Raw genomic sequence first — 17,055 nt, forward strand, 5'->3', positions numbered from 1 at the left:
GTGGACACAGTAATTTGAAGGTGATTTGCTTCATGGCACCATCACTAGGCTGGAGGCTGGTTGTGGTTCTTGCAGCCAGTAAATTATATTTTGTATTAAATATATTATATATATATTTTAAATTATATCATATTTTATTTGTATTATTTCCTGTGGCAGAGAGGGTGCGAGGCTGTGACACATCTTAATTCAGATTCGACTTAATTTCCCCAGTGTGTGGTCCATAAAGTCTTATCTTATCTTGTTCCAGGTCCTGATTGGCTCTTTCGGATTGTCCATTAGTCTGAGGCTGGGAGCTGGAAGAGAGACTGACCGATGCCCCCAGTGCTCAACAGACCTGATGCACTGGGAGCCTCTGTCAGAGACAATGTCAGCGGGGAAGCCATGTAGACAGAACACATGACGGATTAATTCATCTGCTGTCTCTCTGCCCAGCAACACGTCTCAAACAAGTTGGGGCGGGAGCAACAAAAGACTGGGCCTATGGGCTAAATGGCTCATGCACAGTCCAATACTGCTAAAGTTATGAGCGAATAATTGTTCTAGAATTTCCAAAATGAATGCAACTTCTTCGTCATCCATCTAAGACTGTGTTTACATGATGTAGCTCATTTACTCCAGGACAGGGAACAAGGCGTAGAAGAAGCGTTCATGGATTTGTCATTAATGTAGCACCATGGATGGCTGCCTCTGTGTGTTGGTGCACAATTTGTTGTCTTGTTTGTCAATTCATTTCTCTGCTGTGGTACCTGCAGTTCTTTCATCAGAGAAAAGTTCATGAACATCTGAGGAAATGAGACAGGGCTCACTGGCATATGTAGATAGATGATTTTATTTTAGTGGTGATGTTGATCTTCACATTGCTTCATTTGTTTACTACATTTATTTACTACATTTCTAATGCAGAATATTCAAAGACAACAGTGGATGCAGAAAATACCATGTAATTGGTTGTATCTGTATTTACGAGACTATGATCAGGAAGAGAAGACTGGAAAGTGAAAATTTAGTATATTAATCATTGATATTGAACATATTCAGTGCTGTTTTAATATATGGAATTTAACACTGTAGAAATTAGAATCTACTCTCTTGACCTTAACTGAGCTGAAGTCATAAAAGTGGGCTGACTGCTCACAAGTCCTACTGCTCACAGGGAATAGCACACAGTTTATGAGCTGAAGGGTTGAGGGTGAAGCCCACACGTGGAATCAAATCAAGTTCATCCTCTGAAACTCCAGGTGGAGGAGTGAAGCGAAAGTGCTGCATGAGGCTGGTGAAGAAGATGAAGAGCTCCATCCTGGCCAGACTCTCTCCGAGACAAACCCTGCGTCCTGTGAGAGGAAACGAAGGAAACTGTTCACCTCATCTGCAAGTAAGCAAACATCAAGCAGTGACGGTAAAATTCACCAACCTGCAGAAAAAGGCATGAAGGCATCTCGCTTGACAAACTTTCCATCTTTGTCCAGGAAGTGGGCAGGATAAAAGCTGTGTGGCTTCTCCCACTCATCCTCATCATACAGGACAGATGTCAAGAGAGGATACACTGTGGTCCCCTGCAGAAAATACAGAAATCAAAAGACTTTTCAATGTGCGAAGCCCAGAAATGAACTGCTACATTCTGTTGAAACAAACCTACGAACAGTATGTGACATGTGCAACAACTATGAGGAACTCCACCATTGATCTGTGCTATGGCTCAGTAGCCAATGCCTACAGATCCATCCGCATGCCTCCCTTTGGAGCCTCCTACCATAGCTGTGTCCTACTTCTACCGACCTACAGGTCAGTCTGTAAACGACAGGAGCAGACGATGAAGACAGTGAAATGCTGGTCGGAGGACAGCATTGATAACTTAAAAGCCTGTTTTGATTGTACAGCGTGGGATGTGTTTTATGATTCATGTTCCAATCTGAATGAACTGACACAGACTGTCTCCTCCTACATATCCTTCTGTGTCGACATCAATATCCCCCAGAAGAACATCACTGTCTACCCCAACAATAAACTGTGGGTCACTAAAGACTTAAAAAATATCATAAATAAAAAGAAAAAATCTTTTATACAGGAAATAACCAAGAAAAGAAAGACATTAACAAAGAGGTAAAGAACGAAATTCGGAGAGCCAAAAGAGCTTATAAGGACAAGGTAGAACAGAAGTATAGCAGTGGTGACCTGCGGGCGGCCTGGAGAGGCATTAAATCAATGTCCTCAATCACTAATATCCCGGAGGAAATCAGGAAACCAATTAGGATAGAGGGTAGAAATGATGATCTGCCAAATGCTTTTAACGCCTTTTACTCACGGTTTGAAAACCATGACCTTTCAGACAATCTCTCTGCGCTTAAACAGGAGATCTCCTCAGACACAGACTGTAATATGGTCATCACTGAAGAGTGTGTGAACAACCTCCTGAAGAAGGTCAATGTAAGAAAGGCCTCTGGCCCAGATGGAATCTGTGGGCGCACATTAAAGTATTGTGCTGACCAGCTCAGCAGTGTGCTCCACCACATCTTTCAGATGTCACTCAACTGCAGTCTAGTCCCTGATTTATGGAAATCTTCAATAATAATTCCCGTTCCCAAAAACTCCTCACCCAAACAACTCAATGATTTTAGACCAGTAGCCCTCACATCCTTGTGCATGAAGGTCTTTGAGAAAGTTGTTAAAAACATTATTACCTCGCACATACAGGGGGGAATCAATCCCCTTCAGTTTGCTTACCAAGCAGGGAAAGGTGTGGATGACGCCAAGCTTTTTATTCTTAACTGTCTCTACGGACATCTGGAAAAGCATCAAGCCCACGCTCGGCTTCTATTTGCAGACTTTTCCTCGGCTTTTAACCTGATGCAGCCGCATCTTTTACTGAGTAGGTTAACAAGTGATTTTAATCTGCCCCACCAGGTTGTTTTATGGCTGTCAGACTTTTTAACCAACAGGAAGCAGAGGGTTCTTGTAAATGGCTGTGTCTCAGACTCCTTAGCCCTGTCCACCGGTTCACCACAAGGGTGCGTCCTCTCCCCTTTACTTTTTATTTTATATACAGACGAATGCAGGAGTGTCAAGAAAGGCAGCTACCTCATCAAATTTTCTGATGACACTGCACTGTTGTCTCTTCTTCAAGGATCTGAATCAGGACATGGGGAGGCTCTTGTTGATTTTGTTTCATGGTGCGACAGGAACTATTTAGACCTAAATGTGTCCAAAACCAAGGAGCTGATAATTGATTTTAGACGCAACAAAAACACAGCCACAGACAGTACCATTCATGGTGAAATTGTGGAAAGGGTATCCTCATAGAAGTACTTGGGAACCTTTTTTGATGAGACCCTGAAATTTGATGTAAATACTGAAGATATTGTGAAGCGAGGGCAACAGAGAATTCATCTCTTATGAAAACTAAACTCATTTTCTGTCAGTCCTGCCATCCTCTGTCGTTTTTATCAGTCCTTTATCGGAAGTCTCTTGTGTTTTTCTTTTATCTGTTGGTTCCCCAACCTTACACTGCGAGATAAAAACAGCTTGCACTGCATCATAAAAACTTGCTCCAAGATAACTGGAGTAAAACTGAGGGATCTGGCAAGTTTTTGTGACCAACAGACTTTGAGGAAGGCAGAACCTATCCTCTCATCTCCTGGTCATGTGCTGGCCAGTGAATTTTCTCTGTTGCCCTCAGGCCGTCGCTATGTTTCACCAGTCTGTAGGACCAACCGCTTTTTGAAGTCTTTTATCCCACACATGCATGCTTCTCCCACACTCTGATGCCAGATGGTCACATTGCTCTTGCTTGTGTTTCTCGCCTCAGCATTGATCTCCAGGTTCCTGCCTTGTGTTCTCCAGCCGTCTTGCCTTCGCGCACGCTGTGATTTTGTGAGTTTTGTTTTCCTGCCTGTGTGCTAACCTGTTACGGAGTTTTTTGTTCTAAGTGTCTGTCGAGTGGTTCTCCAGCACTTTTAGTTCTTTTGTTTGCCTGTGTGCTTTTTCCCTCAGCGGAGCGTTTGTTTCCCACCAGTGACTGTCGAGTTCTCTCCAGCACCTGAGTTTCATCCTACCTGTGAGTTTTTCCCTGAGTGGAGATTTTTGTTTTTGTGTGGTGGCTGTCGAGTTTTCTCCAGCGTTTATTTTTGGACTTTTGCCTGTGTGCTTTCCCTTAACGGAGTTTTGTGTTTTTTCACTAGAAGCTGTCGAGTGTCCTCCAGCAGAGACTGACTTCTCCGTTCCCATTATATCGGCTCCCTCAGTTGTTACTTCTTTTGTTGTTACTTTTTCAAAATAAACTGTGATTACCGTCTCTGCATCTGAGTCCTACTTCCAGAGTCCGTAACAATAAGGTCTTCTCTTATTCCTTTTTTTTTCCTTTACTATATTATTCTTACATAAGGAATATTTGACTTGATTTTATTGATTACTGACCCTCCCATTGTTGATTCCACTGTATTCCTTGGTATTCTATTTGAATTTTATTCTATTTTATTTATTTTTTTTATTTTATTTTTTTTTGCCTCTTTTACCCCCTTTTACCTGTCCTTGTGTGCACTTGTATTCTGTATCGTTGCAAGCTGTTCATAACAATTGCCCCTGGTGGGATTAATAAAGTTGTCTGTAACTATAACTGTAACTGTAGAAATAGCCACGTTTTATTGTTGAGCATGAAGATTTAGACCTCTAAATGATGCCACAAATGTGCATACAGTGCACCTTTGTCTGAGTCGACAACACATTTCAAATAAGAATATTGCACTTTTTTATTCTTCACTCCTTTTACTTCAATGTAAACTTAACTTGAAACATTTTAAATGTTTTGGGGTTTTTTTTTCTTCTTTTTTTTGTAATGTTTCTTGGGTTTGATCCTCCAGTTTAGTTGTTTTCTTGAGACTGACCTTCTTAATGAAGTGACCCTGGAAGGTGACGTCTTGGCTCATTCTGTGAGGAATGGCCATGGGGACAATGTTGGCCACCCTCTGCGTCTCATGAATGACAGCGTCAGTAAAGGGCAGGTTCCTCCTGTCCTCCATCTCCACCTGACGGCTTCCGATCACCCTGCGCAGCTCCTCCTGGACCTGGTCTGCAACATGAAAGGTTAATAAGTACAAATTTACAGCATAAACTTTAATCATTTCCTTATTAGCCAAATTCAGGTTGTCTCTCTTTTGTCTGTGACATTGTAATATTATTTATTAATTTTTTTGTGACATTCCTAGCGTAGTACCCAGACATTAAAGCCTAATAACTCTGGTGATAGCGCACAGTAAAAACATTTTCAAATGTGGTATTTCCAAATGTGCATAAAAACACCTCCATGGAAAAACAGCTGTAACACCATTTTGCAGTGAATGTTTGTGGTTTTGAGTAAAATACCTCAACAGCGGATGAACTGTATGTCCCCCTCGAGATTAAAGGTAACAGTCTAGGTGATCTCTTTAAGCCATTATCAGGTCAAAACAACTGATGGCATTCCCAGCAGCCTCAGCTGTCCTTTGTGTTTAGTGCTAATTAGCAAATGTTAGCATGGGAACATGCTAAACATGGCCAACATCAACATCAGTGTGATACTGCTGGTCTGTTTGTAGACTCTTAGTCTTGTTTATTTGATTGTTTTTATGAATATGAGTTTTGTGTAGCAGTGTGTTTTAGTATGTGAACTGTGAACATTTGCAGCTCCATACCCTGAATTTTTGGATACTTGGCCATAAGCAGAAGCGCCCATCTGAGTGTATTTGATGTCGTGTCAGTGCCAGCAGCAAAGAGATTCAGGACTGTCATCATGAGGTTTTCATCGTGGAAATGACTGTTAGTCACCCCGGACTCCTGAAGGCATCAGTGCAGAGAAATATATCACATCCAAAACATTGACAATTTGCATTACTCACATTTATGGCAGAAACATTTGCTGTCTTCATGCCAAATGTGTTGCAGGGGTCACGGTCCAGTACATGACTGCACACAAACTATTCACCATGTCTGACTGACCATGAGACCGTGAGCCCTGTGAGCTATTTGGCACAAATACACCAAATATTAAAGCCAAAACTGTTCCCACAGGAACTGTGCTGTGATTTTAATGTTTGACTTTGCAGGTCACATGACCTGCAATGGCTAATGACCAATCATCATAAAGAAACACTGAATTCATTTTTCTGGGCTTCACAAACACTTCATGCAAATCTCTAAATTCTAAATCAGACATGTCTCAAACATCAAGTTTGACAACAAATCAAATCAAATCAAATATACTGTTTTTACATCCTCGTTAGAAATAATACAGACAGTGATATCAATTTAATAATAGATGAAAAGTTTCCAAACCTCCAGATGTTGCTTTTTGACCAGAAAGGCGTCCACAAAGCCTCTGCACATCTGTGGATTCAGGGTCTCTTTCAAATGGCTGAACAGCTCTAAGTTCTGTTTGATAGTGTGGTCAAAATGCTTTAGAAATTCTCTTCTGCCAGAAAACCATTTGCAGACCCACGGGAACAGGTTGTATAGCTGGATATACACAGTAGGTATGCATAAATATAACAAAAAGCATGTTCAAGAAGAAATCAAATGAGACACATGAAACCAGATATAATGACTACAGTTAATATACAGCATCAAATATTTAATATTAAAAAGCGGATGCAGACATAATGAGTGATACCTGCATAAAAGGGGAGCCCATAAGCTCAATTCTTTTGTTTGTTCTGTCCACCATTGTTGTGAACTTTGAGTCATTGTATTCAAATCTGCTGCCATACACAATGGAGCAGATGATATTAGAGACCGCACAGTTCATTGATCGGGTCGTATCAAAGGCTTCCCCTTTAACAACAAAAACAAATCAATACACCAGCAGATTCTTTTTTTATCAGAAGGTCACACGTTTGATAAAAACATTTACCTTTGAACTTCTTAAACACTTCAATGAGGTAGCCACATTCCTCAGTGATTTTGTCCTCACACGCCTTCTTGCCCATCCCAAAATCTCTCAGGTTCGTCAAGGCAAAGCGTCTCATTTCTTTCCATGAATCTCCATTGGCCCATACAACCCCTGAGATTCATGGCAGTTTTAAATGAACAAACTCGGTATGAACATTTGAATGTGACGTGCTGGTTTTTTCTTTCCTTACCATGGCCATGATTAACTTCAGATGCTATCAACGGTGGATCTCTTTCACCAAACTCATCTGCGTGGTTTACAAGGGCCTCCTTCACCGTCTTGTATCCTGCTAGGACCACCACTTTCTGTGGTCCCAAATATATCGTGAACACTGATCCATATTTCTTGGAAAACTAAAAAGAGCAAAATGTTGTCATTTTTTTAATGAAACAAACACGTGAAGACATAAAATGTGATAGAGAGCACACAAAACCTAAAACAAAAGTACTGATACAAATTCCAGTCACTTCCTCACCTCCAGTAATGTGTTGAAGGGTCTCTTGAGGTCAAGCTGCAGCAGGTTGCCAAGCAGGGGAAGAGGTCTGGGTCCCGGCGGCTCCTTCCCGTCTGCCTTGGAGCTGAAGCTGGAGGAGGAGACGAGGTAGACGAGCAGCAGGACGACCAGAGCCCCCAGCAGGGAGGCAGGCGTGCAGGAATGGAGGAAAAGATCTGCGATCCCCATGGCTTAAAATAAATTGTTTTTCAATGACCAATGCACTCACTCAATAAACTCAACTGACTGATAATAGACAAAATAGAACTGTAGATTTGTGGCTGCTAGCTCAAATGTGGAAACGGTCACTGATATAGTGTCAGTAAATATACTGTCTGCTCCTTTCAGGTTAATGTTCTTTGTGGTGTAAACGTTAAGATTAGTTAACCTTAAATAATAATCACCACGCTCACGCAATCATGTTTGTGCCTCAACTTTTAAAGGCACAGAGACCATTTTACGAGCCATCGTTTCATTTCGCCTTCATTGCTGCAGCAGCCTTTTTCTCGTCTGAACCAAAAGTCGTTGAAGGACTCCAGACTGGACAGAACTCAGCTGTCAGACTTTTAACTTGAACCAAAAGACGACTTTATATCACTTCTGTTTTAGCTCCCTGAGTGTTTTAGGACAGATTTTAAGATGTTAATGATTAATTTGAAGGCTCTTCATGGCCTTTCTCCCAGTACGTACCATGAGCTCCTCTGGCATCTTTTGTCTGTTCCACAGGCCTGGCTGAAAACTGAAAGGGGCCTAATCACTTGCAGTCAGGACCCTGAAGCTCACCAACGATCTGCCAAATCAGGTCGGCCGAGTCAGCGATCTCTTCTTAAAACATACAAACTTAGAGGATCTCCTGATTTTACCTGAGTTTAAATGTTTTCTTTTATAAGCTGATGAGTGATGATCTGTTTTATTTTGCTGCCTTTGAGAAGCACTTTGGAACTTGGATTTTGAACGGTGCTCTGCAAATAAAGATGATTATTATCAGTTTGTACCGGTGTTATCTGAAATATCTTCTGTCTGGATCACTTGTACATGTTTTTACACTGTTGCTTGTTTGAATAGCCTCCAGTTTATTGATAAACTAATATTTCTGCATTAGTGTATGTATAAAACTGTATTTCTGTACGTTTATAAGTGCTGATCTCAAGTTTTATGGGTTAAGTAGCTTTGACACTCAGCCAAGATGACTGCCAATCTACCCAGGTGAAAAAATATTAAACTTAATTATATTTCTTGAAGAGAGCGTGTGGCAGGCCAAGCGTGCGGCAGCTCGGGCGGTTGTAGAAGCAAAAACTCGGGTCTGGGAGGAGTTCGGGGAGGCCATAGAGGAGGACTACCGGTCGGCCTCGAGGAAATTCTGGCAAACTGTTCGGCGCCTCAGGAAGGGGAAGCAGCTTTGTGTCAACACTGTTTACAGTGGAAGTGGGGAGCTGTTGACCTCGACTGGGGGTATTGTCGGGCGGTGGAAGGAATACTTCAGGGATATCCTCAATCGCACTGTCATGTCTTCTGCAGAGGAAGCAGAGACTGGGGACTTTGAGGTCGATTCATCCATCACCGGGACTGAAGTCACTGAGGTAGTTTGCAAGCTCCTCAGTGGTAAAGCACCTGGGGTGGATGACATTCACCCTGAGTACCTCAAGTCTCTGGATGTTGTAGGACTGTCTTGGTTGACACGCCTCTGCAACATCGCGTGGCAGTTGGGGACAGTGCCTCTGGACTGGCAGACTAGGGTCGTAGTCCCTCTTTTTAAAAAGGGGGACCGGAGGGTGTGTTCCAACTATCGGGGGGTCACACTCCTCAGCCGTCCTGGGAAAGTCTATTCCAGGGTACTGGAGAGGAGGATCCGGCCGATAGTCGAACCTCGGATTCAGGAGGAACAATGCATTTTTCGTCCTGGCCGTGGAACACTGGACCAGCTCTATACCCTCCACAGGGTGCTTGAGGGTTTGCCCAACCAGTCCACATGCGCTTTGCGGACTTGGAGGCATTCAACCGTGTCCCTCGCGTCATTCTGTGGGAGGTGCTCCGGCAGTATGGGGTTGGAGGCCCTCTGTTGAGGGCTGTACAGTCCCTGTACAACCGGGGCAGGAGCTTGGTCCGCATTGCCGGCAGTAAGTCGGACCTGTTGTTGGACTCCGGCAGGGCTGCCCTTTGTCACCGGTTCTGTTCATCATTTTTATGGACAGAATTTCTAGGCGCAGCCAGGGGCCGGAGGGGGCTCGGTTTGGGAGCCGGCAGATTTCGTCACTGCTTTTCACGGATGACGTTGTCTTGTTGGCTCCCTCGAGCCAGGACCTTCAGCATGCACTGGGGCGGTTCGCAGCTGAGTGTGAAGCATCTGGGATGAGAGTCAGCACCTCCAAGTCCGAGGCCATGGTTCTCGACCGGAAAAAGGTGGCTTGCTCCCTTCAGGTTGGGGGAGAGTTCCTGCCTCTAGTGGAGGAGTTTAAGTATCTTGGGATCCTGTTCACGAGTGAGGGAAGGATGGAGCGTGAGATTGACAAGCGGATCAGTGCAGCGGCTACAGTAATGCGGTCGCTGTACCGGTCTGTCGTGGTGAAGAAGGAGTTGAGCTGAAAGGCGAAGCTCTCAATTTACCGGTCAATCTATGTTCCTACCCTCACCTATGGTCATGAACTTTGGGTCATGACTGAAAGAACGAGGTCCCAGATACAAGCGGCTGAAATGAGCCTCCTCCGCAGGTTGGCAGGGCTCTCCCTTAGAGATAGGGTGAGGAGCTCTGTCACCCGGGAGGAGCTCAGAGTAGAGTCGCTGTTCCTCCACATCGAGCGGAGTCAGCTGAGCTGGCTCGGACATCTTTATCGGATGCCCCCTGGACGCCTCCCTAGGGAGGTGTTCCAGGCATGTCCCACCAGGAGGAGGCCCCGGGGAAGACCCAGGACAGTTTTATGGGTTAAGTAGCTTTGACACTCAGCCAAGATGACTGCCAATCTACCCAGGTGAAAAAAATATTAAACTTAAATTATACTTTTTGAAGAATGTCCTAAGTACACTTTGTGTCATTTTTCTTGCCTTCAAGTATACTGAGGTAGTCCTTGAGTGCCACTCAATAGTGGCACAACTACATCAGTGAAAATCATGATTCATGAACATTCAAAACACACCAAGGTGCTGGAAATATACTTAAATATACTGAAAATCAAGTGACTTTAATTAAGCATGCTAATAGTGTATTACAAAGGGCTGGAAAATAAGTATACTTTTCATAAACACATTTTATTACTATTGAAGTATTTGTAACTGCTGATCATGCTACAGGTGTACAAAGGCTTTGTACACCTTCAGAAGAGGAAGTGGACAAAATAAAGAAATTAGGAGAAATTGTAAATATCTCTAAACAACAGAAACTGACATTAGACTTGATGGGACAAATCAAGGATGTACATGTGGCAGATCTGGAACAAGATTCCTAAATGAACAAATTAACTGTCAGAGGATTGGTGACCAGGCCTCAGTCTTACAGGGGCCATGGTGGGGGAGGGCAGCAAGCCCACCAAGCCCGATCTTGGCTTCCTTGAACAACAGGTGATCACTGTCTTTGACAGGGAAGGTCTATTTTTTGACAGCAATGATACTGAGGAGGGTCATCCTCTCCCTTTAAAAACCAAGCATAACACTGAATGGATCACCAGAGGACACATACGGTCAGGTCATCATGACAATTACAAAGATGGAGAGTGAGAGTGGACATCCTCTCGGTGGACAACAGCCAAGTCAATGAAACTGTCACTTGAACAGGACGGCTTGCAGAACACAGAGTGAGACTGGCATTTTATACATTTCATGACAGTAACTCAGAGTGTGTGTCATCATGATTGAATCACTGCAGGGCCATTTGGGAGCTGAAAGAGTCGTCTCTTATTGTGAGCTGAGCCAAAAGAGAGTCAAGAAGAATATCCTGATGGTGTCGCTCAAGCAGCCAGCTGATTTTTGTGGGCACAATAATTTGAAGGTGATTTGCTTCATGGTACCATCACTTGGCTGGAGGCTGGTTGTGGTTCTTGCAGCCAGTAAATTATATTTTCATCATTGTGAATCTTCTGTTCATCCCAGTGGCACCACAGAATCCCACAGAACCGTTCTCGGGGGAGTTTAGTAAACGTCGTGGTTTTCTTCTTCTTCAATGCACCATGATGTTCTGTCAGAAACACCAGCACTGTTTCTGATCACTATTCAGGGCAGACACTAGATGGTAAAAAGGGCAACCTGAAAGAAACACACTCTTTTTCCATCTTAAGTATGATCGTACATCCTCGACTTATTCGGTGGGACATCATTTACAACAAGACTACGATCAGGAAGAGAAGACTGGAAAGTGAAAATTTTGTGTATTAATCATTGATATTGAACATATTCAGTGCTGTTTTAATATATGGAATTTAACACTGTAGAAATTAGAATCTACTCTTTTGACCTTAACTGAGCTGAAGTCATGAAAGTGGGCTGAGGAGCATTTTCAAGTCCTACTGCTCACAGGGAATAGCACACAGTTTATGAGCTGAAGGGTTGAGGGTGAGGCCCATGCGTGGAGTCAGATCGAGTTCATCCTCTGAAACTCCAGGTGGAGGAGTGAAGCGAAAGTGCTGCATGAGGCTGGTGAAGAAGATGAAGAGCTCCATCCTGGCCAGACTCTCTCCGAGACAAACCCTGCGTCCTGTGAGAGGAAACGAAGGAAACTGTTCACCTCATCTGCAAGTAAGCGAACATCAAGCAGTGACGGCAAAATTCACCAACCTGCAGAAAAAGGCATGAAGGCATCTCGCTTGACAAACTTTCCATCTTTGTCCAGGAAGTGGGCAGGATAAAAGCTGTGTGGCTTCTCCCACTCATCCTCATCATACAGGACAGATGTCAAGAGAGGATACACTGTGGTCCCCTGCAGAAAATACAGACCGTGGAAAGTGTTTTTATTTCAGTCTGCAGCTGTGGCTTTGAGTTCCACACTCTGCAGCTAAATACTGGACTTCCTCACAAACAGACCCCAGGCAGTTCTGATGCTGATCACTGCTCAACACTGGAGCCCCCAGGGCTGTGTGCTCAGCCCCCTCCTGTTCATGCTGCGCACCCATGACTGCAACCCTGACCTGGAGAGAACCTGCTGCTCAGTGTCAACAAAACCAACCAGCTGATTGTTGATTTTAGAAAACAGAGGCAAAGACACAGCCCTGTGTACAGCAGTGGAGCTGAGGTTCCTGGGAGTCAGCATCACACATCTCCATCCTGGTAAAGAAACAACCAGATTTCTTTAGGAAACCTAGTGGGTTAAAATTGCTGTGCCAAATTCTTGTTAACTTTTACACTGGAGCAACAGAAAGCATCCTGACAAATTACTGACCTCAAAACAAACTACTGCGCTGTGGTTTGTTTTGAGGTCTGTGCCGACACCAAAACAAACTACAGCGCAGCTTCTTGAGTCTTGAATTCTGACCTTCTTAATAAAGTAACCCTGGAAGTTGATGTCTTGGCTCATTCTGTGAGGTGACATGGGCACGATGTTGGCCAGTCTCTGCGTCTCATGGATGACAGCGTCGGTGAAGGGCAGGCTCTGTCTGTCCTCGAGACGAGCCTGACGACTTCCTATCACCCTGCTCAGCTCCTCCTGGACCTGGTCTGGGAGGTGAAAAGTTTGTTCTTTTCATGATGATTTCTGTGTCGGTCCAGCACATATAGTTGGACTTTTGGTGGGGTCTTAAGCACTGTACCTTGTATTTTTGGATACTTGGCCATTAGCAGAAGTGCCCATCTCAGTGTAGTTGATGTTGTATCAGTGCCGGCAGCAAAGAGATGAAAAACTGTCATCATAAGGTTTTCACTGTGGAAGTGACTGTTGATCCCGGATTTCTGCAGGTGAAGATTAATCAATGCAGTTATTCAAACAATCTGATCCGGAACTTTTATATGTTACATAAATCTGAAAGACTCACTAAGGGATTTTCAGGTAGTAGTGGTGAGGATGGAGAGGGTTGCACTTCATTACTTGTCATTGAAAACTAAAATAAGGGTAGACAGCTTCATCAACTAGTGGGAGTCAGTGGTTGAAGGAATGAGAAGATCGACCTACTCCCACAGCAGCAGGTTTGATATGTGATGATATGATTACCAACCTCCAGATCTTGCATTCGGACCAGAAAGGCATCCACAAAGCCCCTGCACATCTGTGGATTTAGGGTCTCCTTCAAACGGCTGAACAGTCGTGAGTTCTGTTGCCTGTTGGCAGAAGCTAACTTCATGATTTCCTTCTTGGTATTATTCAATGCACCGATCCACGGGAACAGGTTATATATCTGTTAAAAAAAGAAACTATACAGTGTATAAATATGTTTTAAGTGAAAAATGAAATAATTCCTTCTATTCAGTTTCCAGATTTTGCATTCCATTTATTAACAACACAATGCTGAAAATCTGAGCTTAACAAGCTTCGAAATGATACCTGTATTGACGGGGTGCCCGCTAATTGAATATTTCTGTTCGTTCGATAGACTAGGGACGTAAACTCTGGGTCGTCATACTCAAATCTGCTCCCATATACAATGGAGCAGATTATATTGGAGGCTGCACAGTTCATTGGTTGAGTCGTATCAAAAGCTTCTCCTGCAACAAGGAAAGCATGAAGAAAAATCACGTGGATTTACAATCCTTTTCAACCCCTGCTTATCATGTGATTAGTTATAATGAAACACTGACCTTTAAATGCCTTTAATACTTCAACAAGGTAGCCACATTCTTCAATGATTTTGTCCTCACACGCCTTCTTGCCCATCCCAAAATCTCTCAGGTTCGTCAAGGCAAAGCGTCTCATCTCTTTCCATGAATCCCCATTGGACCATAAAAGCCCTGACATTAAGCATTTCAACAAAATACGTTAATAAGATGATTATGAGCAAAGGTCATTAACGACTTTGGAAAAGCTCAGTTGTTACCATGGCCTTGGCAATGGTCATCCATAATTTGCATTGAATCTCTGTCTCCAAACTCTTCGGCATGATTGACAAGTGCCTCCTTCACTGTCTTGTATCCAGCCAGGACCACCACTTTTTTGGGTCCAAAATAGACAGTGAACACTGATCCGTATTTCTTGGAAAGCTATGAACAGAGGCATAACGGCATGACATTTTCTTATATAAGACACACACATAAACAGAAACAACAAACTACAGGAAAACAACCTCACCTCCAGTAACGTCTTGTAGGTTCTCCCGAGGTCAAGCTGCAGCAGGTTCCCGAGGAGAGGCAGTGGTTTTGGCCCTGGAGGATCCTTCTTGTCCTCCTGGGAGCTGAAGCTCAATGAGGAGACAAGGTAGATGAGCAGGAGGACCACAAGAGTCCAAAACAAGGAGATGGAAATGGACGATTGGAGAAAAAGATCTAATAATGCCATGATTTGAAAAGAAAGTGTGTCCCGTCCTGTTGCCTTTGGCCAAATAGAAGGAGATGCCTTTTATACCGGGTAGCAAATGAGGGGAAAAATTCACCACAGAAAGCTGCAAATCAGTTTTGGCATTCCACTTTTGTTATCTTAAATGCTGTATGTTAATGTTGACGCATGTTAAAGGGAGAGTAAATAAAGTCTGCTTGTGGCCTGACAGTGGTCTCTGCTTATGTAATCCATCCAGAGCTGTGCAGCTGAGACAGGTAAATTTCTTTTTTACTTCAGTCTGCTCATTGCAAACTGCTGCAGTGCAGGACAAACATGTCCGTTAGGAACAAATTTTCACATGTGTCAATCTCTGGGACGTATCTCTGGCTTGTGTAGCTATGGTGATACTGTATTTGAGCGAGATGTATACAAGAAAAGCACCCCTATGTTAGCAAAGTGGTTCGGGCCAGAAGGTTCCACTACAGGGAGATGAACGGGGTGATAGACATATGGTGCTGATCAATGATTCATGTTTGCTTGTCCATATAATGTTTAAAACACAACAAGCTTTTGTTCCATTTTGCTTAAAAGAGATTAATGCAGTAAATGTAAGTTATGCTGTTTTAAATCGATTTTGTGAAGCATCTTTAATGGAATTCACCTGTTGCATGTTGGTATGCGCTATGGGCTTCCCACGCGATTTCACAATTCATCCCGTGACCGGAACCGGAAGAAATTCAACGGCAGGAGGCGGGAACGGAATCATACTAATAAGAGGTAAAAACAAACAAACAAACAAGCAAATAAACAAACACAAAACGGGAACAGGGTGGGATGAAACAGCAGTAATTCTGCTGGGACTTTGTCATGGGATTTAGGACAGGACAGTCGTGTTTTTATGGGACAGGAATGAAATCCCACAAATGAATTACTGAGCCTTTCAGGCATGTAGCTTGTTTTTTAGGGTCTGTAAATAATGACCAGAGCAACAACCGCAAAGTCAGGAACACAGTCATCTGTAGCGTGCGTTGTTTCACTGAAGTTAATGGAGACAGAAACAGAGTGATGCAACCCAAATTTATGCACCCTTCTACTTTTGTTTAAGTAATTATTGCACACTTTCTGTAAATCCTATAAACTTCATTTCACTTCTCAAATATCACTGTGTTTGTCTGCTATATGATATATTTAACTGAAATTGCTGATTCGAACAACCAATGATTTAGAAAGGAAAATCTTGAAAATGATCAGGGGTGCCCAAACTTTTGCATACGACTGTATGTTGGTCTATATTTACCTAGTAAATCACTGCGTAATGGAAACTCTGGCTGTACCTACATTCAAGCATCAAGCTGGCACATTGAGTTGAAGAACCAAACCAGTGTCGGAAAACATCTGTGAATAACTGGTGATTATGAGAAATCATTTACAACCGGTGAGACCAAGCCAACAGCTGCCAAAGTTCCTCCAAGTCCAATTGACCACCTTATGTAAAGGACCTTTGTGTCGCATCAGGGAGACAGATTTGTAACTCATTAAACAACATTCAAGGACGTTTTCAGCCGTTGCAGCTCAAAAATCAGAATTGTGAAATATGACCGTAAACTAGTTCATTTCGGTCTGTGTGAACTGACCATTGAGCTCCTGTGAAGCAGAAACCTGCACAGTATAAAAGATCATCACGTTGTTTTGGCACCTGGACTCACTCGCTGTGAATTTGCTTGACCTGTGCTGAGCTACTGCTTCAGGCATAAAATACCCACCCGGCCCTCATTGATATGAATAAAGCAAAACAATTCAGCAGCTCTGCAGCTTCAGCCTTCAAAATGCTGAAAGAACAGGTCCAACAGAAACTCAGCATTGAAATCTTATTGAAGGGACGATGTGATGCAGAACTGCTTATTAAGTTTCAGCTAGATGTACCTAATAAATTGGCAACTAACAAACAATCCCTTACCTACATACTTAAAACCCTGGTAAATAATTATCTCATTTGGCTTTACAACAAAACAATCTCACTACATCAATCAAGTTGTTTATTTGAGGGCAAAGATCGTCGTAGGAGCATTTGACCTTTATTCTTGTCACCTGTCACCCAGTGTTATATTTGATGCTCCTTTCTTCATAACATTATTTCTTCATCATCATCATCATGATTCTGGTGAACAGTCTGACCCATCTTTACCTTGCGAGGATTTGCAAGAGCACACGAGATAACGCTACACGAGGCCTACACCAGCCCAGTCAAAACGTAGAATA

The 17,055-nt window shown here is 43.1% G+C and overlaps 1 protein-coding gene across 2 annotated transcripts; it reads right to left on the reverse strand.

Annotated features, from left to right (window-relative positions):
- Nucleotides 1–1,143: 1,143 nt before the first annotated feature.
- LOC139347384 (cytochrome P450 2K1-like) lies at nucleotides 1,144–15,224 on the reverse strand. 2 transcript variants are annotated; one of them, XM_070986949.1, is made up of 14 exons: nucleotides 14,611–15,037; nucleotides 14,360–14,522; nucleotides 14,124–14,273; nucleotides 13,870–14,030; nucleotides 13,540–13,723; nucleotides 7,395–7,588; nucleotides 7,110–7,272; nucleotides 6,881–7,030; nucleotides 6,641–6,801; nucleotides 6,307–6,486; nucleotides 5,667–5,808; nucleotides 4,881–5,065; nucleotides 1,415–1,556; nucleotides 1,144–1,334 (listed from the first exon to the last, which is right to left on the reverse strand). In XM_070986949.1, exons 1-14 carry the CDS (start codon nucleotides 14,815–14,817, stop codon nucleotides 1,144–1,146), a joined length of 2,373 nt encoding a protein of 790 aa, XP_070843050.1. In that variant the 5' UTR covers nucleotides 14,818–15,037. The 2 variants fall into 2 exon arrangements, with proteins under 2 accessions (XP_070843050.1, XP_070843049.1); XM_070986948.1 differs by lacking the exons at nucleotides 1,144–1,334; nucleotides 1,415–1,556; nucleotides 4,881–5,065; ... (4 more) ...; nucleotides 7,110–7,272; nucleotides 7,395–7,588 and adding exons at nucleotides 10,558–12,093; nucleotides 12,174–12,315; nucleotides 12,868–13,049; nucleotides 13,142–13,280 and having other exon boundaries at nucleotides 13,544–13,723; nucleotides 14,611–15,224.
- Nucleotides 15,225–17,055: the final 1,831 nt, after the last annotated feature.

The sequence above is a fragment of the Chaetodon trifascialis genome, chromosome 19 (genome assembly GCF_039877785.1).
Source record: "Chaetodon trifascialis isolate fChaTrf1 chromosome 19, fChaTrf1.hap1, whole genome shotgun sequence".
Taxonomy (NCBI): Eukaryota; Metazoa; Chordata; class Actinopteri; order Chaetodontiformes; family Chaetodontidae; genus Chaetodon; species Chaetodon trifascialis.

Bases quoted from the DNA above. Each gene is read 5' to 3' on its own strand.
- LOC139347384 (XM_070986949.1), bottom strand. From the start codon at position 14,817: ATGGCATTATTAGATCTTTTTCTCCAATCGTCCATTTCCATCTCCTTG. The intron at 7,273-7,394 runs GTGAGGAAGTGA...TGCTCTTTTTAG, and splicing joins CCTTCAACACATTACTGGAG to TTTTCCAAGAAATATGGATC. The intron at 5,066-5,666 runs GTATGGAGCTGC...TTCATGTTGCAG, and splicing joins CAAGTATCCAAAAATTCAGG to ACCAGGTCCAGGAGGAGCTG.